Genomic DNA, 23,194 nt, shown 5'->3' on the forward strand with positions numbered 1-23,194 from the left:
AACAACGGAGGGCGGAGGAGCGACGCTCACAACAACGAGCGGAGCGCCGGGTGGCTAAAGCACAGCAAGTTAGCACAGTAGGGGGCACAGGTGGTGCATCAGCCAGTCATCTCAGTCATCTCAGTCGACCCGTGGCACCTGGGTCTGCCCCGTGACCTCCTGCCAGCGGGCATTCGACACTTCACGTGGCCTTAAGGTGCACATGGCCTGGCACAAGCGTCGTGGTGGCGTCACCACCACTTAGTGGCGAATGGCAGTTGTTGTTGTTGGTGTTGTTGGATATATTCCTTTTTTCAAAATTCATATCAAGAATAATTCGGCCTATATATATATTAAATAAATAATGATAACAAACATTTCACCCGCTACCCCTCACAAGCACCCAGCGTTTGGAGGTCGTAAAATGCCATTAAACAACAAACTTCGGGGCAAAGAGTGTGCTCCTAATCTCAGCTCGTTACCTGTATAAAAGACACCTGGGAGCCAGAAATCTTTCTGATTGAGAGGGGGTCAAATACTTATTTCCCTCATTAAAATGCAAATCAATTTATAACATTTTTGACATGCGTTTTTCTGGATTTTTTTGTTGTTATTCTGTCACTCACTGTTCAAATAAACCTACCATTAAAATTATAGACTGATCATTTCATTGTCAGTGAGCAAACGTACAAATCAGCAGGGGATCAAATACTTTTTTCCCTCACTGTACCCAGGCTAACACAAAAATCAGCAGGGGATCAAATACTTTTTTCCCTCACTGTACCCAGGCTAACACAATAATTTATCAAAGGGACAATACACACACGCATACACGTGAACCATTAACTGGTCGTGAAGACATTGGTGCTCATTGAGTGATAAGAATACGGTCGTTTATCAGTACACAAATCGTTGTAATTTTTATTATAAAATGTTTTAATCGCATAAAATTACCAATAGATTCATCGATGCAAACTCAACTTTTGAACCTTCGTTACGAATCTATACGCTCACAGGGAGAATATTGTGTTAAACCTTTCTTTTGAACACCGAATCTTGCCCACGAAATAATTGAAGCTTAGCCACCACCGCACACCATTGTCTCAAGACATTTAATTAATTATATAATCTTGTCGATTAATCTATTAACGTATACTTTTGCCTTTGGGGTATAATAATTTGCTTTTATTGCCTTTCGTATGAAATTCGTTGCATGCCTGTTTTAAGGACTCTCCCTATCGCCGTCTATGCTCGTGTTACGCAGTGGAATTAATCAAATGTGCGGTTGCCAAAGTGAAACAATGCAATCATTGATGGTTAAATGTACTGCTCACTGAGGGAAATTTCCCCGATGGTACCGTGGATAATTCCAAGCATGAGAGTTCGCATATTAGAGTGTCATGTTTTTGTTTAGAATTAAAATGGCTTAACACAAGTGTATGATTGTTTCCTTCCTGAATTCATGCGTAATAATCTTATTTATAAGAACTGTATCCTGCGTTGAGATTTGAATTTGGTGACTTGACGTAAACACACTAAGATATAATCAGTAAATGTTTAAGCAAGAATAATTGCATTATCCCGATTGATAACACGGCCCTAGACAACGAAGCTAAGCCTAATTATCATAACTGACAACATTATCATAAGAACATGCATTTGCACGCATTGACAAGATAACATCATTTATGCGCATAATCACATACATTTGCATAAACTCTTTACATTTCGTATTTTTTATCTTGATTTAATTTATATTATTTTTTTATTACGTTTTCTAAACCCGACATATACAACAGTGTGTGTGATGTGATTCTGAGCGTGCAGGGAGAGCCGCCCTCCTGCTCCTCCTCCTCACCCTGCCTCATCTGGGAGCAGGTGCCGGGGTCCCGGCTGAGTCTGCTGAGCGTCGTCACCGCGTGGAGCTTCTCCACGGACCGGCCCTTCCTCAGTATATGGACCAGCGGAGCCACGGCGCCCGCCTCGTAGATCTGACGAGAGAACCGGCGCGGCACCAGTGCAAATCGCACGAGGAGCAACGGTGAACCTCGGCGCAAGGGCGAACCGGCTGAGAAGCGTGATGGATTCACAACGCCGGTGGAGGGCCGTCGACCGACCCACGACGACGCGACGATGTCCTGGCAGGGAAGCGACAATTACGGCGCACGACGCCTGGCATTGCGCCGAGGGCCGACTCGTGCAGCGCGACGCTGGCCCGCGGCCGGCTTGCTTTCCGGTGACTCGTCGGTGGTGCGGTGCAAGCACTCACCTTCCTGCGCACAGGCCAGCACACAGATAGCATGGCCAGCATCTCCAGGAGCTCCTCGTTCAGGTATAAGATCTCACCCACCGACTTGTATCGGCCATACACGTTGGGCTTACTGATGGTCTGGAGCAGATCATTAGTGGTGTCTGTAACGAGACACGCAGGCCATCATATAGGACCATACTCTGTTACCCACATCAGCATCACGAGAGGCCTGCCTAACAGTGATCTTACACACACACACAGGAACATAACAGTGATCACACACAGGAACGTAATAGTGAGCACACACACAGGAATGTAACAGTGATCTCACACACACTGTTATATATGTCGGGTCTTTATTTATAAAAAAATAAATGAAAATTGAGAAATGTTTAATTATCCGAATGTATGCCAATGTATGTAATTATGCACGTAATTTATGCTAATTATGGAGGTGTGATTGCATACAGTTATGCAAGTCTCTGTGATTATGCTAATGAATGCAATTATGATAATTAGGCTCGGCTACATTGCCTAGGGTCGTGTTATCGATCGGAAAAATACAATGATTCTCGCTTTAACTTTTACTGATTATGTTTTAGTGTTTATGTCAGGTCTCAAAATTCAGATCTCACCGCAGGACAGTTCTTATAATTAAGATTATTACGCATGAACGTAGGAAGGCACCACTCAGACTCTTCTGTGTTAAGCAACTTTAATCTCTAAACAAAAACATAACACTCTAATATGCGAACTCTTATGCTAGGAATGTCAACACAGTCCTCCTGGAGATGTCCTCCTCATTGATTCGTACATTTAACCCTCAATGATCACGTTTGTTAAACTGGGTAACAGAACAATCGCTTAATTCATTGAGAGTAAAGCAAGCATACACCGCGATGGGAAAAGTCCTTAAAAATGTATGTGACGATATTCTTACAAACGGTAATAAAGGAACATGTGCCTAAAGCAAGAGTAATTATCAATTAATTCATTGGCAAGATTATGCAATTTACGAAAACGAATGACTAAAATACTTCAAACAATCGTATTCATGTAACTTGACGGGCAGTAATGCTTTTTACGATCAGCTGATATTTAACGCACCACCTTGGAATGGCAACCCTTCTTGAAACACAAAGATAACTTTTTGGAACAATCTTATTATTAATTTTAATTTCATTTTTTACCTACGTGATTTTACCGAAAGAACTAAGAGTATGAATCCTTGCAGTTACGAAAGCTTCAAATATAGAATGCGTATTATGTGTGTGTCTTCTTTGCCACTTGTTGATTTGGCGGCTTACGCGGTACGGCGTTCCTTGTGAAGTATTGGAAAATGACGGCAGGAAACTCCTTGACGGGAACACACTTCTTTTATTAAATCTTGACTTGTAACGATACAACGCGTGGCCTCTCTTCTTCACAATGCGGTCACCATACAACGGTACAACTCGTGACCTCTTCTCTCCGCCCTACGCTTCTCTTGACTCTCTTAGATTCTGTGCTGCTGGCTCTCTGTGCCTCGTGTAGACTCCGCGCCTCGACTACACTCTTCTCTCGTCTCGTGTAGACTCTGCGCCTCTGCTACACTCTCCACTCAGCTCGTGTAGACCGTTCTCTCTCTCTGGCTACACACTATACATTACTCAGCTCGTGTAGACCGTTCTCTCTCTCTGGCTACACACTATACATTACTCAGCTCGTGTAGACCATTCTCTCTCTCTGGCTACACACTATACATTACTCAGCTCGTGTAGACCGTTCTCTCTCTCTGGCTACACACCTATACCTTACTCTCCTCTACTCTCCATTACTCTCCTCTCCGGGCTCTATCTCTGCACCTTCGTCTTCATTCTTAGATGGTTCCACTTCTGCCCCCCTACTCCTCTGTGCATCACCTTATATATCTCTTCTTCCCGGGAGACGGAGCGGATGCGGACCTCAACGTCGGCACCGCTCCTCAGTTACCCAATCACCACGCGCTATCTCTACGATCCGGTTCCGCCCAGCGCGTGTTTCCACTCCCCGACCAATCACACCGCGCTGCCACCCGATCACTCCCTCTCAGCGCGTCACCGGCACACAGCCAATCAGCAGCACTACCCCCACTCGCGCACTGACGCCTGCTCCTCCCCGTCAGCGCGCGTCACCACACACACACCCGTACATACGCGCTGGCACACGACGTATACACCCAGCGCGTATCACCACTACATCACCCCCTCCCACATTGCTCGCAGCCGGCCCGGCTGCTAACAACAACCAACCGCGACGATAAGACGACAACCAACAAAAAAAACCCGTAACCCCCCGAGTGTGCCCCGTAACATAACAACAACAACAACAACAACAAGAATAACTATGTACAGATTGACAATGAACACGAAAAGTCAACAATAACACGATACAAGCAAATTCCAAAAAACGAACGCGCCCCACGTCCCTGCGACTACACGCAGTGACGAGGCGCTCCAACTGCCCCGACTCCTCACGAGGCAGGTCATGCCAAGTAGCACGACCTGGCGCGAGTCCGTCTGGCTGGTCCGTCGTATGGGGCGGGACACTGACGACCGTCCGGCGGTTCCGGCTGCTCCAGACGGCGCGGAACGGGCCTGAAAGGGCCGGCCCCGCCGCGGAGATCCGGCCGCCGGTGATCGGCAGCTGTCAGTTCCGAGACACCTGGGAGCAGATCAGGCGAAAATACGTGTGGATCAGACAGAGACATTTCCCCCTCTGGGTCGCCGGTCACGTCACACGCCCGGCCATCACGACACAAGGGGAGGCCATATGGAGGCGAGAACGGTTTCAGTCGGGAGGGGTGAACGTACCAACGGCGCTTTCCCCACTTTATCTGAACGCACTGGGGCCGTGCAACGCGCACGACCTCCACGGGTCCCCTCCACGGTCTCAACAATTTAGGCGACGTAGCCAAGGGTGCCTGAGGGCAATGCAGCCAGGCCCTGTCACCTGGTTTCCATTCGTGCATGGACACCTTCCGTGCCCGCAACCGTTCATTAGCAATTTGGCGAGCCCGCGAATTAAGCCGTGCGGCCTCCCTCGCCTCTGTCAGCTTGTGAATATTAAACTTAATATGTTCTGCCAAATTAGAATTAGTTCGTGGAGCGGACAGGCCAAGTTGCGTTTCCATTGGCGGGTCAGCTTCCCGACCGTACATCAAATAGAATGGGGAAAACCCCGTAGCTGCATGGGGGGCCATTCTATACGCGGCAAGGACTCCCGGGACCTGCAGGTCCCAATCTACATGTGCCTCGCACACCTGCTGGCACAGCATGGAAGTCAAAGTTTTGTGGAGTCTCTCCACCATCCCGTCTGTCTGCGGGTGGTACGGGGAGGTACGCACCTTCTTGGTACCCAACAGATCGCACACCTCTTGCAACAATTTACTCGAAAAATTTTTACCTTGGTCGGTCAGCAGGCGTTCGGGAGCCCCCTTGTCCAGGACATAGCCCTGGACGAAGGCATCCGTCACAGCCGCTGCCGACTGGTTAGCGAGAGGCCACGCCATAGGCCATCGGGTAAAGTATTCGACCCCCACTAACAAATATTTATTCCCTCTCGGCGTGACTGGGAAGGGCCCCAAAATATCGAGTGCAACGAGCTCGTTGGTACGCGAGACCTGAATAGATTGCAGCGGTGGATTAGCTGCCACGGGCGGTGGTTTACGCCTGGCGCACTCAACGCACCCCTTCAGAATATGTACCACATCACTTCCCATTCCCGGCCAGTAATAGTCACGCTGAAGCAGGGCAAGCGTCTTGTTAACTCCCAAGTGCAAGAGGCGTTCGTGTGCCGCCAAGACAACCCTCCCCCTCACAGCGGAAGGCACCACGAGTGCGTTCCGCCGGGACAAACTGTCCCATCTCAATAACATGCCCTGCTCAAGTACATAGGAGCCGGTACGCTCCTGGTCCCCCTCGGGACCCCCAACCTTGCGGCGCAATGCTAGCAGCGAGCTGTCCGCCATCTGGAGGCGGCCCCATTCGCTGAGCGACAGCGAGAGCAGCGAGTCCCGACCCTGAGAGGCAGTGGAATCATCCACGATCGGTGCGCCCGCTGTCGCAGCCAGTGCCCCCATCTCCCCCGCAAGCGTCGGTTTACAGCGCGCCGATCCCGACAAACACGCGCATTCATCACAAGGCAACAACCGCGACAAGCAATCGGCATTTGTGTGTCGCAAACCCCTTACGGTACATAGTCGTAAACTGATAGTCCTGGAGGACTTCCAACCAACGCGACAACTGGCCCGAGGGCTGGGCGACCCTCAATGAATACTGTAGCGCCGCGTGGTCCGTTCGGACTGTAAAGTGACGACCATAGAGATATGGCCTAAACTGCTGCACAAAAAAGACAATGGCAAGCAGCTCGCGACGGGTGACGCAGTAGCGCTGCTCCGCCGGAGACAACACCCTACTACCGTAGGCGACAACTCTTTCGACACCCCCAACGACTTGGGATAGCACCCCCCCAATGCCCGTGTTGCTAGCATCCGTGTCCAGCAAAAAGGGACTGGCAAAATCGGGATAACACAAGGGTGGGGCACCCACCAAGGCGTCCCGGAGGGAGCGAAACGCGGCCTCCTCCTCCGGTCCCCATTTGAACTTCACTCCCTTCGCCGTTAGAGCGTGCAAGGGTTTTGCAATAGTGGCGAAGTGCTCAACGAACCGCCGATAATAAGAAGCAAACCCGATGAAACTACGCACGTCGGAAACGGACGTAGGTGTCGGCCACGAACCGACACAATCCGTCTTCGCGGGATCGGTGGAGATCCCCGAAGAATCGACAATGTGACCCAAGTATCTAACCGACCTACGAAGGAGGTGACATTTGGCCGGTTTAAATTTCAACTTAGCCGATCGCATTCGCAAGAACACCCCTCTCAATCGCTGGAGGTGTTCTTCAAACGTTTTACTGAAAACAATGACATCGTCCATATAAATCAAGCATGTATCCCACTGCAAGCCCGACAAAACCAGCTCCATAAGTCGCTGAAACGTCGCTGGAGAGGAGTGAAGTCCCATGGGTAACCGGTTAAACTGGAACAGCCCCCCTGGAGTCCGAAATGCTGTCTTAGGTTTCGACTCTTCGTCGAGCGGCAACTGCCAAAACCCCGATAACAAATCAAGAGTCGAAAAATATCGAGCACCAGACAATGCATCGAGGGACTCATCCATCCTGGGGAGCGGATACGCGTCAGCCACAGAGATCTTATTCAGGCGACGGAAATCAACGCAGAATCGCAGGGACCCGTCCTGCTTCTTAACCAGCACAATAGGCGCTCCCCACGGGCTAGAGGAGGGCGAAATAATATCGGCTTCTAGCATATCGTTAACAGCCGACTGAACATGTTCCTTCTCCACGGGACTCAGTCGGAAGGGATTTAGCCTGACCGGCGCCGCATCGCCCGTTTCAATGTGATGGTGCAACAAATCCGTGCACCCAATGTCATACTTATGTTTACTGAATACATCAGAGAATTCAATGAGCAACTCGCGCAGCGCACCCAACTGCGCCGCCGACAAATCGTCCGAGGCGGCACATAGCGAATGGACCCACTCAAGGTCTTCCCTTGGCTCAACGTTCCGCGCGGGGCTCGAGCCCACCTGCGCAACCAACCCATCATCCACAGGGACCTGCGCCGCGTGAGCCAGCACGGTGCCCTGCGGAATGACAGCTGGTCGCGACCCCGCGTTCAAAACCATCACAAACGGATCCCTGTCAGCCCGCACCAAAGTGTGAGCCACCGATAAATCAAGACCCCCGACAGCCTTGTTAGAAGGACCCAAAAGCATACTTTGTCCCGAAGCCTCCCTCACCCATGGTTTCCGCAACCGGAGGGGAATCAACATCTGTGAACCCGGGGGCACTTGCACTGTCTGCGTCGCCACCGCTTGTATCGTAGCGCACGCCGTCCGAATGTCAGTAGGGCCCGTCAAAAATGAAATCCGGCGACCCGATGGCAGTTCAATGCATCGTTGATCGATAAGAATTTTAATAGGCATTTTAGCCAAAAAATCAGTGCCCAAAAGACACGGAACTGCCAAAGAAGACGAAACGAAAACGGGTCCCGACAATTTGATATCTCCAATGCAAATGGACGCCCTAACCTGACCGATAATGCCCAACGATCCCCCATTAGCGGCGTAAAATGGCACATCCACTGGAAGCAGCGGACGACATTGGACTGGAAGAATATTATAAATGAGGTCCGATATAATAGTTGCCGATGCCCCCGTGTCCACTAACACCCTAATCTCAACCCCATCAATAGATCCCGTAACAACGGACGAACCCGCCGAAGCAGCCACAATTCTATGCCCCAATTCCGCCCATTCAATGTCTCCCTGGTCCCGGCCGAACCCCCCTCGCCGAACCGAATCCCCGAACCTTAACCGGCCCTCCTCCGCCGCAACGCGGCGTCCCATGTGTGCCGAATAAACAGGCCGAGCGTGTGAGGTGCCGCGACTTGCCGGGGATTGTAGAGATGACTTGGGCTCTCGGTCGTCGTCCAGCCGAGCTCCCATGGCGCGCTGCCGCGGAGCGCGGCACCCGGACGCCACGTGGCCCCGGAGGCCGCAGTTATAGCACGTGACGAGGGTCGGAGTAGATCTTGGTTGCTCCGACTTTCGGCCCGATCGCAGAGGCGACCGGGCCCCCGGCCTCCAGTCCCCTGGTCGTCCCGTGGCGAACGCCTCCTCTCGTGGGCTGACGACTTGGGGTTCGGCGACCACCAAACCCGGGGCTGCGACGACAGCAGCGTTGCAACCAACGCCTTGCTTCCGTTGTAGGGCCTCGTGCGCTTGAATACTCGTGGCGACTCTCAAAGAAGAAATATCAATCTCGTCAGCTGTGTTGATAGGGACCCCCAGGTCCTGCGCCAACTTAAGCAGCTGCTCCAAAACCATCGCGTCTTGGCCCTCGTCCATCCGAGGGAACGCAGCATCAGCAAGAGCCAGCAACGCCGTGCGATAGGCCAGCGCGGTCTCCGTGGCCGCTTTCCGTCTTGCGTAGAAATGATGGCGGCACGCCGAGGGAGGTCCGTAGACCCTGGCCAACAAACCCAGCGCATCCTTCAGCGTGGAGCGGTCCGACTTCCGTGCAGCCCTGAAGGCCGCGAGCGCATCGTCGTCCAGCATGGCGGGCAACGCCCGCAGCGCCGTAGCATCGGACCACGCTGACATCTCTTGATGCGCCAAAAACCTTCGCTGAAATTGGCCCCAGTCTCCGCCTTCCGCCTTGAAGGCTGACAACGTGGGCAGGCGCTGCTGAAAAATGAAGTCATCCGCCTCGTGGTTCCTCTCCGCCTCTCCGTCGGTGTGTAAGATGGCGGCTCCAGCAGCAGACGTAAAATGGCGGACCCCCTCGCGCGCTGATGACGTCGATGCGCGCGCTTGGGAACCCACCACCACGTGGCGCTCGCCGTTCCCGCCAAAAGTAGGCCCAGGCGCAATGGCGGGAATCCCCCATTCGTTTTGGCGGGAATCTGCGGGGCGACCTTGTAAAATGTCCCCCACCGTCCCCGCTCCTCCCGACGAGCTGATCTCCGCCAAGATGGACGCGGCGGCGAGCAGCAGCTCCGCCAGTCGGGAGTGCGCCTCACGAAGCCCGGCGTCGGTCCCCGGTCGCTCGGCCGGCGCCGTCGACGGATCCTGTAGCGTGGGCAAGTCCTCCTCCTCACCCCCCGCCACCAGCGGCCCCGAGTCGTCCAGGTTTTCCTCGCGGTCAATCCCGTGGGTCCTACGGGTCTTCCTTGTCTCCATGCTTGGAAGCCCGTTTCACTTCTGACGCCAGATGAAGTATTGGAAAATGACGGCAGGAAACTCCTTGACGGGAACACACTTCTTTTATTAAATCTTGACTTGTAACGATACAACGCGTGGCCTCTCTTCTTCACAATGCGGTCACCATACAACGGTACAACTCGTGACCTCTTCTCTCCGCCCTACGCTTCTCTTGACTCTCTTAGATTCTGTGCTGCTGGCTCTCTGTGCCTCGTGTAGACTCCGCGCCTCGGCTACACTCTTCTCTCGTCTCGTGTAGACTCTGCGCCTCTGCTACACTCTCCACTCGCCTCGTGTAGACTTTGCATCTCTCTCTGGCTACACCGTATGCATACTCGGCTCGTGTAGACCTTTCTCTCTCTCTGGCTACACCGTATGCATACTCGGCTCGTGTAGACCTTCCTCTCTCTCTGGCTACACACTATACATCACTCAGCTCGTGTAGACCGTTCTCTCTCTCTGGCTACACACTATACATTACTCAGCTCGTGTAGACCGTTCTCTCTCTCTGGCTACACACTATACATTACTCAGCTCGTGTAGACCGTTCTCTCTCTCTGGCTACACACTATACATTACTCAGCTCGTGTAGACCGTTCTCTCTCTCTGGCTACACACCTATACCTTACTCTCCTCTACTCTCCATTACTCTCCTCTCCGGGCTCTATCTCTGCACCTTCGTCTTCATTCTTAGATGGTTCCACTTCTGCCCCCCTACTCCTCTGTGCATCACCTTATATATCTCTTCTTCCCGGGAGACGGAGCGGATGCGGACCTCAACGTCGGCACCGCTCCTCAGTTACCCAATCACCACGCGCTATCTCTACGATCCGGTTCCGCCCAGCGCGTGTTTCCACTCCCCGACCAATCACACCGCGCTGCCACCCGATCACTCCCTCTCAGCGCGTCACCGGCACACAGCCAATCAGCAGCACTACCCCCACTCGCGCACTGACGCCTGCTCCTCCCCGTCAGCGCGCGTCACCACACACACACCCGTACATACGCGCTGGCACACGACGTATACACCCAGCGCGTATCACCACTACACTTGTGCTGAAAAGACCTCGGATTCTCAGCAGGGCCGCTGGGACGGCGTGTTTGTGTATTGAACACACTGCACTCTTGCCTGTGTAATGTTCTTGGAGGGAGACGGAGTCTTCGTAGAGGCAACACGCTTTATTTCACCAAACAGTTACACTTATCCCTAACACAAAGGGGTAATGGCCCCTTTCACCCACAACCTGGGGAAGTACAGCCTCCGGGCTATCGTACCTACAACTCTCCCTACTCCAGCCTTCCGGCTAGGTAAACCTAGGGGAGGCCGACCCACCGCTGGCCCGGTGGGTCCCTGAACACTGGCCCGTCCGGACCTGGCCCTCACAAGGGCATCAGGCCGAGGGAACCTCAGGGTCCTAACCCCACGACCACTGGCACCGCACTGAGCCCCGACCCTTAGAAGGACGTCGGCGGCTTGGGGTCCAGGTTCTTCTTCTTCTTCAGGCGGCTTCTGGCTTCGGCTTGAGACGAACTGACTCGCGCTCTCAGGGACCCGCCTTATATACTCTTTCTCCCTGAGGGGCGGGGTTCTGGGGGATCGTAGCTCCTGCCAGCCCCCTCCCCTCATAGGGGTTCCAACCGCCGTTGGCCCGACCGGTCCGGACCGGCTTCTACCGCTCCCCCTGGTTGTGGCGCGTGTGTGTCAATCATGACTACCACATCACCCCCCCCCCCTGTACAGCACGCAGCCATCCCGGCTACAACACATTCCACAACCCCGACAATAATACAACCAACAAGAACCAGGAAAGAAAAAAAAAATCCGTGAGCCTCAACGCAACAGTAACAACAACAGCACAACTACAATACGCCAACAACACCCGCAATAATTTACCCCAACCCACCTGTACATATGAACACTGTGGACATACCACACCAAGGACCTGGGGTCAACCTCACACCCACACCACCGACCGAACGCAAGGAGCCCAGGGAGAAGAGGCGGTGTGTATGCATCGGATCAGGTCTCAGGAGAACCGGGGACGCTTCGAGCGAGTCCGTGTGGCGGGTCCATCGTAAGAGTTCAGCGTCCCCGGTGGAGGGTCGGGAGGGGCCTGACGATGGCCATCCGGCCCATCACTGGAGGCAGGGGACGGTGCCTGTGAGCTGTCTTCCTGCAGGCCGGGTGGTCGGGCAGCTCCCCGATCCTTTGGTGTGGCCACCCTTGGTGGACTCACACCTGCAACATCCGAAGGAGTGGCAGGAGGGTAAGGAGCAACACAAGGATCAGGAGAACCCTCCCCCGGCATGTCGAACACATCACGCGAACAACCCCTGCGAGATGAAGATGATGTGTGAGTGCGCGGTGCGACGTAGGGTTTCAGGCGCGACGGGTGAACGTACCACGAGCGCTGTCCGCACGCGACCCGAACACACTGGTCCCGAACGACCCGAACAATGTCCACCGGACCCAGGGCCTGAGCAATTTAGATGATGTTGCCAGTGGTACCTGGGGACAGTGCAGCCACGCCCTATCCCCTATGGCCCATTTGTGTACCGAAACCCGGTGATCATACAGACGCTCGTTCGCCCGTTGCCTCGCCCCGGAATTTTCCTTCGCAGCCACCCGCGCCCCGACCAACTTCTGAATGTTAAATTGAATGTGGTCGGACAGCTTCGAGCGTGACGCAGCCGCCTTGACCTGCAATTGCACATCCATGGGGGGGTCAACGTCCCTGCCGTACATCAAGTAGAAGGGAGAATAACCCGTGGCCGCATGAGGTGCCAATCGATATGTGGCCAGAACTCCAGGTATACGCAGGTCCAAATCCAGCTGTGCCTCATCCACCTGATGGCACAACATAGAAGTAATAGTCCGGTGCAGGCGCTCGACCATACCATCGGTTTGCGGGTGGTAGGGGGAAGTTTGCACCTTCTGCGTACCCAGAAGGTCACAGACCTCCCGCAGAAGGTTAGATGAGAAGTTTTTTCCCTGGTCGGTCAGCGGCCGTTCCAGGGCGCCCTTATCCAGGACATAGCCCTGGAGAAATGCCTCCACAATGGCTGCCGGCGACTGGTTGGGGAGGGGCCAGGCCATGGGCCAGCGGGTGAAATACTCAACCCCAACCAGTAGGTACTTATTACCCTGATCGGTGACAGGGAAGGGACCCAGGATGCCAAGTGCCACCAGATCGTTGACCCGGGACACCCCAATTGACTGAAGGGGCGGGCAGGCCGCCCTAGCCGGGTGTTTCCACTGCACACACTGCGTGCAACTGTTCAACAGATCGGCGACATCGCGCGCCATTCCCGGCAAAAAAAAATCCAATTGCAGTGTGGCGAGCGTTTTGTGAATACCCAAATTCAAGAGGCGTTCGTGCGCTGCCCACTCCGCCCTGCCCCGCAGAGCGGTGAGGATGACGATTTTATAACGACCAGAGCTGGCGTCCCAGGACATGAGGAGACCATCACACAAAACGACAGCTCCAATATCCTCCTGGCAATTTTGCCAGCACGTTCAGCACGACGGCGTAACCTAAGGAGGGAGGCGTCCTCCATCTGAAACCGTCCCCATTCATCCAGAGGCAGGTCGAGCAGCGAGTCGCGAGCGACCAAATCATGCGAGTCGGCAATAGAGACAGGCTCCGCGTCGACAACCTCTGCCACCGCCGCAATGGAAGAAGCAGGTGTAGCTACCGTGGCCGACTTGCACCTCCCAGAGCCCATAAAGCATGCACAGCAGTCCCCGGGGGAAAGTGCAATAGGTCATCAGCGTTCGAATGGCGCGTGCCTTTCCGGTAGATTACTGTGAGCGCGTAGTCCTGTAGGACTTCGAGCCATCGTGACAACTGGCCGAATGGCTGGTCTATTTTTAGCGCATACTGCAGTGCCGCATGATCAGAACGAACTGTAAAATGCCTGCCGTACAGGTACGGACGATACTGTTGTATAAAAACAATAGCGAGCAGTTCACGGCGGGTAAAGCAATAGCGCTGTTCCGCTGGGGAAAGTGCCCTACTGCCATAGGCGACGACGCGTTCGACGCTGTCCACGACCTGCGAGAGCACTGCGCCATTGCCTGTATTGCTGGCGTCAGTGTCCAGGATGAAGGGCAAGGTGAAGTCAGGGTAGCACAAGGTAGGGGCACCGACAAGGGCATCGCGAAGCGCCTTGAACGCCCCGTCCTCTGCATCCCCACAGTGGAACTTGGCCCCCTTAGCCGTTAAAGCATGAAGAGGTTTCGCTATTGTCGCAAAACCCTCAACGAACCGGCGGTAATAGGACGCGAAGCCTATGAAGCTGCGGACCTCCCCCACAGACGTAGGCGTCGGCCACGTCCTTACGCAATCAGTTTTGGCGGGGTCGATGGCTATGCCCGTACGGCTGACAATGTGCCCGAGGTACCGCACCGATTCCCGCAATAGAAAACACTTCTGGGGCTTAAATTTAAGGTTAGCGGTCTGCATCCTGACAAACACAGCCCTCAATCTCTCCAAGTGTTCCTCGAACGTACGACTGAAAATAATCACATCATCCAGATAGATGAGGCATGAGTCCCACTGCAGCCCAGCAAGGACCAGCTCCATTAACCGCTGGAATGTCGCCGGGGCTGAGTGCAAGCCCATGGGCAACCGATTCAATTGAAAAAGGCCCTGTGGCGTGCGGAACACGGTCTTTGGTTTAGATGCCTCATCCAAGGGCAGTTGCCAAAATCCGGATAAGAGGTCCACGGTGGAAAAGTACCGCGCCCCCGCCAAGGCATCCAGCGACTCGTCCATGCGAGGAAGCGGATACGCGTCCGCCAGCAAAATTTTGTTTAGTTTTCGAAAATCCACACAAAATCACAAACTGCCATCATGTTTCTTCATGAGCACAATCGGTGCACCCCATGGGCTGTTGGAAGGAGCCACAATGTCCGCGGCCAGCATGTCATTCACCGCCAACCGGACATGTTCTTTCTCTGCCGGGCTCAACCGAAACGGATTATGCCGAATGGGAGCGGAATCGCCCGTATCAATGTGGTGGTTCAATAGATTAGTGCACCCGATATCAAATTTGTGCTTGCTAAAAACATCGGCGAATTCACGGAGTAGCATCCGCAATCGCAATCGCTGGGACTCGGGAAGATTTTCAGCCCCCGAACAGAGAGAATCCATCCAACCATCATCGATGTCGGAATGCGCCTCGGATCGAGGCGTACCATCCACATGAGCCACGATAGAGTCAGTGTGGAGTGGCAGCGATGCATGAGCAATCACAGCCCCCTGGTGCACAACCTTTGTCCGCAATCCTGCATTCAGCACCTGAATGAAGGGTTGTCCATCAGCAGGCACAAGTGTTTGTGCTCCCACCAGCTCCAATCCCCATACGGCCGTGTTGGAAGGAGCCAGCAAAATACCCGACATTGTCTCCGACCCGAGCGGTTTCCGCAACCGAAGCGGAATCAACATTTGCGCACCCGGCAGAATCCGAACGGTTTGGGATGCCATCGCTGGAATGGTCGTGCAAGCCGTGCGTAGCCAGGTGGGTGAGGGCAGGAACGACATCCAGCGGCCCGAAGAGAGCTCAATGCAGCCTTTGTCGATCAAAATTTTAATGGGCATTTTGCTGAGGAAATCTGTGCTCAGCAAACAGGGAATGGCAAGGGTCTCTGAAACCAAAATGGGACCCGTTAATTTAATATCGCCAATACAAATTTGTGCCGTTATCTGACCAATTATTCCCAAGGAACCTCCATTTGCTGCAAAGCAAGGGACGGAAACCGGGACGAGCGCCTGACACCTCTGGGGCAGCACATTGTAAATGACATCAGAAATTATGGTTGCCGAAGCGCCCGTATCAACCAGTAACCGAAATTCAACTCCCTCGATGGCGCCGATGATAACAGAAGAGCCCGTAGCCGCGGCGACAACCCTGTGGGCCAACTCCGACCACTGAACCGGTCGGAGTGGCTGCCAAACATCAACACCATCCTGGCTCTGACCACTCGACCCAACGCGACGGAGCGGTACATGGAAACGAGGAGTGTGAGATGAGGGCAGGTGCCGAATGCGTGAGGTGTCGCGACTTGCCTGCGGTTCCCGTGGAGTGGCAGGTGTGCGGGGGGACGACGGCAGCCGACCCGGAGCGCGGCTTCGAGGAGCTGGGCAGCCCGATGACAGATGATCTTGCTGGCCGCAGTTGTAGCACGTGACGCGGGCCCATGCCCACGGGGAACCGTGTCTCCGCCGAGGCTCACCCTGGCGAGGCCGGTCGGTCGCTCTCCAGTTTGTGGCGTGCTGTGATGCAAAGGCCTGGTTGTCTAGGACCTCGTTCTCCTGCGCAGCGATGTGCGTGGCACACGCCGCCACCTGACCGTCCCGCTGGAGGAGCAGCTCCGTGTGTAGATAGTGAGCAGCACGCAGTGAGGAGATATTCGCCTCGTCCTTGACATGAATGGTGATTCGCAACTCACGAGCCAGCAGCAACATCTTCTCAAGCACAATGGTGTCAAGGCCCACGTCGTCCATCCGAGGGTAGGCCACTTGAGCAAGCGCCATCAGCGCGCTCTGGCAGGCGAGGGGGGTCTCGTCAGCCTCCCTCCTCCGGCTTGCGAAGCGATGCCTGGTTTCCGATGGGGGCCCGTACACCAAAGCCATCCGATCGAGGGCATCCTGTAGCGTGGAGCGAGCCTTACGTGGGATGAGGAGGAACGTAGCCAGAGCGATGTCGTCCAGTGCGGAAGGCAAAGCTCGGAGAGCAATGTCCGCAGTCCACCCTGCGTCTCAGCATTTGCCACGAATCGTCGGGCAAAAGCTGCCCAGTCTCCGCCTTTAGCCGCGAAGACTTGAAGAGACGGCAAGCGCTGTTGCAGGCCAGGGAGTCCCCCTCCCGAGGCAAGCTGCGCACCAAGCGTGGTGTATGTAGGGCCGTCGGACGACAAAATGTCCGCCAGAAGCGGCGGTCGCATCTCCGATGACGCGGCAGCCTCGGGTAGGATGGCGGCAAGGCCGGAAGTGACGCGCGCCCCCTGGGGCACGTGACTTCCGGGGCAGTTGACGTCATTTCCGGAGGTAGTGGTGAAACCCCCCGCGGAAGTGACGTCGCTTCCGGCTGTGGCGTTCCCGGCGGCAGTGACGTATCCCGTCATACCCAGTAGAGACATCAAAATTTTGCGCGGAAATCCCTCGCGTTTCGGCGGGAACGGCACCTGACCTCTAGCCTGGCCCCCCACCCGCAGCCACTGCTCTACCCAGCGTGAGCTCGTCGAGGATGGAGGCAGCGGCATGCAGGAGATCGGCCAGACGAGCGTGCGCCGACTGGATCGCCCATCCCGATGGTGGCGAGCTCTCTGAGGGGCCCGCCGCTGCGGACCCGTCCCCCGGAAATGGCGCTCCCGCCTCCGGAGCAGCGTCGGCATCGGCCTCCTTGTCCGGAGCCCTGGTAAGCGCCTTCTGTCTGGTCTCCATGTAGGCGAAGTTCTTGGCCACTTCTGTCACCAGTTGTAATGTTCTTGGAGGGAGACGGAGTCTTCGTAGAGGCAACACGCTTTATTTCACCAAACAGTTACACTAATTCCTAACACAAAGGGGTAATGGCCCCTTTCACCCACAACCTGGGGAGGTACAGCCTCCGGTCTATCGTACCTACAACTCTCCCTACTCCAGCCCTCCGGCTAACTAAACCTAGGGGAGGCCGACCCACCGCTGGCCCGGTGGGTCCCTGACCACTGGCCCGTCCGGACCTGGCCCTCACAAGGGCATCAGGCCGAGGGAACCTCAGGGTCCTAACCCCACGACCACTGGCACCGCACTGAGCCCCAGCCCTTAGAAGGACGTCGGCGGCTTGGGGTCCAGGGTTCTTCTTCTTCTTCAGGCGGCTTCTGGCTTCGGCTTGAGACGGACTGACTCGCGCTCTCAGGGACCCACCTTATATACTCTTTCTCCCTGAGGGGCGGGGTTCTGAGGGATCGTAGCTCCTGCCAGCCCCCTCCCCTCAGAGGGGTTCCAACCACCGTTGGCCCGACCGGTCCGGACCGGTTTCCACCCCTCCCCCTGGTTGTGGCGCGTGTGTGTCAATCATGACCACCACACCTGCACCAACACTCTTCCTCTTGGCGTTGCAGCTCTCTTCACTGCTGGTTGAGTTGGCAAGATGCTCGCCGTCGGCAGTGCGCGATGATTCCGTCGTCAGATAGCGCCCGCAGCTCGTCCGCTGGTCGCCGTTCCTCACTCCTCACTCTTGTCTTGGTTCCCAGCTGGTGCTGGTCGATGTGCGTGGGTCGAACCCACGAAGCTCTCACCGGCGCTCTCCTCTTCCGCAAGGGTGGCTGGTCAGGCTCTTTCCACTGCTCCGTGCTCTCTCCTTGTTCTCTCCGTGCTCTCGCCCTTGGCGTGCAGCTGCTAGCTTCACGGGCACCCGCTGGTGCCTCTCCCGCCCTTACTTCAGGGCTGCGCTGGCTCAGGCTCTTTCCACTGCTCCGTTCTCTCTCCTTGCTTTCTCCGTGCTCTCTGCTTTATCGTGCAGCTGCCAGCTTCACACGGGCACCTGTTGTATATATAGGCCTTTTTCCATTATTTCATATTAAAAATAATTCGGCCAATATTTTTAAAAGAATAAATACATGATACAACACTCTCAATCCGCTACCCCTCACAAGCCACACCAAGCATCTGGAAGTCATAAAAAACAGATGCTTACTCTGTCATGCTCTTCCCCCGCGGCCGCACCTGATTGCCCCCCCCCCTCTTCCCTTGATGACCCCAGACGGGCTGTTTTCCGTAAAAGTTTAGGCTTTGTTTGCATTCCCCCCCCCCCCCTCTTCATAGTGTTTGTTATCTCGAGGCCAGACACCCTTCATACGTATTTATGGCTACCATGTGTTTGTGTCAAATTGTTGTTAGACAAAGGTGGCCGGGGAGGCTTTAATTCCATGGAATACATATTATCTGGTCTTGTGTGTGTTGAACCTATTTCTTGTATCTCTTATGAGTAAATGTTAAAGCGAGAATAATTGCATTCTGATTGATAATACAACCCTAGACAATGAAGCCGAGCTTAATTTAGCATAATTACATCACACTTGTGTAATGTGAGGTTACACCTGGATGATAATGATTGGCTCTGCCGGCCTCATCCCGCAACCAATGTGGAGTCGAGCCAGGGGCGTGGCCCTGATGTAATGTGAAGGTTACACCTGGATGATGATGATTGGCTCTGCCGGCCTCAGCCCGCGACCAATGGGGAGTCGAGCTATGGGCGTGGCCCTGGAGCCGTACAGTAGCTTCGGGAAAGTTCCAGAAGTGCGGCTGAGAATTGGCTGCGGGGCATCACGTGGGCCAGGGATTAAAAGGGGCGGAGAAGGACAGCACGTGGTCAGTGTGCGGAGGAACGAAGGGGGAAGCCACGCTGGTGCCGTGGTCCGGAGCCTGCCACGTGGCGGGCCGCTGCAGTCTCTCTCTCTCTCTCACGCTGTCAGCCATTAGCGTGAAAGAGCAAGGGAACTGGAGGAACGAATGTGGTGGAAGCTGTGAACGAAACTGAATAAAGAATTCTCAATTCCCGACGTCGTCTCAACGGGGTTTATTACACTTGCATAACTTCATACAATTCCTTGTATTATCCCGATTGATATGACCATAGACAACGAAGCTAAGCCTAACTACCATAACTGCATACATTAGCATAATCGCATACATTCATATAACCTTATATGATTACACTTCCCTAATTAGCATAATTTGTGCACATAATTACGTACATTTGCATCATTTCGGATAATTGTGCCTTTTTCAATTTTCATTTTTATTATTATTAATTTTTCAAGACCCGGCATATACAACACACCCACTGGTGCCTCTCCCGCCCTCACTTCAGGGCTGCGCTGGCTCAGGCTCTTTCCACTGCTCCGTTCTCTCTCCTTTGGCGGGCAGCTGCCAGTTTCACGCTGACATTCAGTGTTGCCTCTCCCACCCTTCCTTCAGGGTTTCGCCTTGTCGTTGCTCAACTTTCGTGCTCTACCTCCAAGAGGGCTCCTGTTGTGAGCTGCTCATCGCTGGCTGGATCACTCACTCTCAAAACTTGTAAATTGTATTCACACACCTCTTACATAACTCTGATAGCTTAGTTCAATACAACTTATCGCAATCCTTGATTCCGCAAGCGACTCAAAACATCAAGATAAATGTAGAATAAAACTCAGTGATACTCTGCCGGTTCATGCCGAACTCAGCTCTTAACAACACATCGTCCCTTCTCTCTGCGAGACACAACACCTATGGTTGATCTCGAGACCATGCCCCGGAGCCTGCCCCTTGCAAGAGTGACTTGCATGATCTGTGTCCTTGCTTAAGTGTGACAGCGTCTGAATGAAACACCACCACGCTTGGAGCGTATATTTAAGCTGGGTTGGAAGGGGGGAAGGGCGCCTTGACCAAAGAATTTGCATATCAAGAGTAATTTAGCATATTTATGGGAACTGCAGGTATGTGATTAGTACTTCTTGTGAAATGCGTAGGAGGTGGGCGGGGGGTTTTAAAGTCATATTATGCCCGTGCATTATGCAGGATTAGCAGCATCAAAGGGAGGGGATAGGGGTAGCATTAATAAAGGGAAGGAATGTTAATAGTATGTAGCTGCAGTAACTAAACAACCACGTAAAAAACTAAAGTCTAAACTACACAGTATTATCAGTATACTAAATATACTCTCCAATAAGCTGAGCTACTAACAGTAAGTAATACATTACAATTCTATGTCGCAAAAAATATAATATGCTTCCAGCTAAACTTTTTTCCCTTACATCACACGGGTCTATCCCGTACTATATGCTGCCATAGACAAACCCAACATTAAATTATATACTGTATTACATAAAATCCGTGATCTGGTCCCGTCTGATAAAGATGTGGTTCCAGACATACAGTACCCTGGCGTCTACAAACTAAGTTGCCTCTGTGGTAGCAGTTACATTGGAGAAACCAAACGACATGTCTTGGACCGCATCCGTGAACATAAAGCAGACCTGAAACACGGCAGGACAAACACCTCAGCCGTGGCAGATCACTGTTACAATTCAGTGGGCTCACATGACATTGACTTCTCCAAGACAGAGATTCTCTGCAAGCCATCTGGCTATCATGAGAGATTCGTTCATGAGGCGATCCACATATACAAACACAGAGACAATTTCAACCGAGAAGATGGATTCTGGCTCAGCAATCATTGGAAGGACGTAATAAACCATTTCGGATCTTAACGGATTGTGTTAACATTTACGGTGACTTTCAGACCGCAGTCCACTCACTGGCATGACTATATATCTTGTATTCTCCGCAGGGAATGGATTCTTTGCTCCGCTGCAAGTCTCCTACTACCACTCTTCCATTGACATATTTCGTTGCTTCCTCTTAGTATCTTTCACTCGACGGTCAATGGCATAGTGTATAGCAGATTGTATAATAATAAATAGTATAAAATTGTAATGTTTAATACATTGTATAAGGCAATATATAGTATCGTAATTGTATAGTGAATATACAGCAGTGTGATATACAGTAGGGTGGATAGAATAATACACTATTACACTATGTATTATGTATAGTAATACAGTATGTAATTTAATGTTGGGTTTGTCTATGGCAGCATATAGTACGGGATAGACCCGTGTGATGTAAGGGAAAAAAGATTATCTGGAAGCATATTATATTTTTAGCGACATAGAATTGTAATGTATTACTTACTGTTAGTAGCTCAGCTTATTGGAGAGTATATTTAGTATACTGATGATACTATGTAGTTTAGACTTTAGTTTTTTACGTGGTTGTTTAGTTACTGCAGCTACATACTATTAACATTCCTTCCCTTTATTAATGCTACCCCTATCCCCTCCCTTTGATGCTGCTAATCCTGCATAATGCACGGGCATAATATGACTTTGAAACCCCCCGCCCACCTCCTACGCATTTCACAAGTAGTACTAATCACATACCTGCATTTCCCATGAATATTCTAAATTCCTCTTGATATGCAAATTATTTTGTCAAAGGCGCCCTTCCCCCCTTCCAACCCAGCTTAAATATACGCTCCAAGCGTGGTGGTGTTTCATTCAGACGCTGTCTCCCCGACAGACCTGGTCTTCACCTGAGGACGGCTGCTTGCGTTGTGGCCGAAACGTCGTGAGAATTATTTTATTATGTTTTATTTTTATTATTTTATTACATCCCTTCTAAGTGACTTTACCGAAAGAACCAAGAAGATGAATCCCTGCAGTCACGAAAGCTTTAAATCGAAATTTAAGATTTATAATGTACCATTAGATGTTACCTCCGGTATTTCAAGGGTTTTATTAACTTTTCCTCTGTCTGTATCCAGGGATCCGTGCTTTTTATTCTCGAGTTATATTTTGATATCCTGAGGTTGGAGATGTAACTAAGTTTCCACTTAAGCTTCCTTGACTGCCGGAATTCATATTCCTTGGTTCTCTTGGTAAAATCACGTAGATAATGGTAGGTTTTTACCCTTTTAACTGGTACAAAACTGACACCTTTTGTACCAGTTAAAAGGGTAAAAACCTACCATTATATTTTGCCACTGGTAAAAGAGATCTCATAGTGTAAATCACGTAGATAGAAAGATACCATAATAAACAATATATGAGTTGAATACGGGTGAAATTAAATAAGTAATAATAAAGCCACTAATATAGACTGCAGTCTATAATGTCAATGTGTTCTTTTTGCTAAGTTTAGAACTTTTACTATTAAAGAAAACGCCAGTTTTAATGTCTGTTTGTCCCTGCTATGTGCTGTGTTTTACGTCTCACGAGATTTTTTGTGAACTGTCCAAAAGTTCGGGGAGGTCATGTCATGCGGTCCTTTGACAATCTGGAGATTACCCAGATCGTCGTTAGCCCCGGAGTTTATTATTTAATGGCTCTTTATGATCTCCAGATGCTTGGTGTGGCTTGTGGGAGGTAGCGGGGTTGAGGGTGTTTGTTTCTTTTTTTTTTTCGATTATTATTAAAAGAAAATTGGCAGAATTATTCTTACTATAAAATTTAGGAACCAGGTCTACATATACAACAACACACACAAACACAAGAACGTAACAGTGATCTCTCACACACACACAGGAACGTACCGGTGATCTCACACACACACACACACAGGAACGCAAGCATAGA

At 52.4% G+C, this 23,194-nt stretch overlaps 2 protein-coding genes across 6 annotated transcripts in view; both read right to left on the reverse strand.

The window, feature by feature from the left end:
* Positions 1–23,194, reverse strand: part of LOC144720878 (uncharacterized) — a 213,370-nt gene that overhangs the window by 16,455 nt on the left and 173,721 nt on the right. The window lies entirely within an intron of this gene.
* LOC144720851 (uncharacterized) overlaps positions 1–23,194 on the reverse strand; it is a 92,153-nt gene that overhangs the window by 16,455 nt on the left and 52,504 nt on the right. For all 5 annotated transcript variants that reach the window (XM_078597945.1, XM_078597969.1, XM_078597952.1 and 2 more), the window contains 2 exons: positions 2,249–2,391; positions 1,838–1,970 (listed from right to left, as the gene is read on the reverse strand). In XM_078597945.1, the coding sequence (XP_078454071.1) occupies positions 1,838–1,970; positions 2,249–2,391 (276 nt within the window). The remainder of the gene's footprint in view (positions 1–1,837; positions 1,971–2,248; positions 2,392–23,194) is intronic.

This window comes from Lampetra planeri, chromosome 1 (assembly GCF_965212315.1).
Source record: "Lampetra planeri chromosome 1, kcLamPlan1.2.h2, whole genome shotgun sequence".
NCBI classification, from domain to species: Eukaryota; Metazoa; Chordata; class Hyperoartia; order Petromyzontiformes; family Petromyzontidae; genus Lampetra; species Lampetra planeri.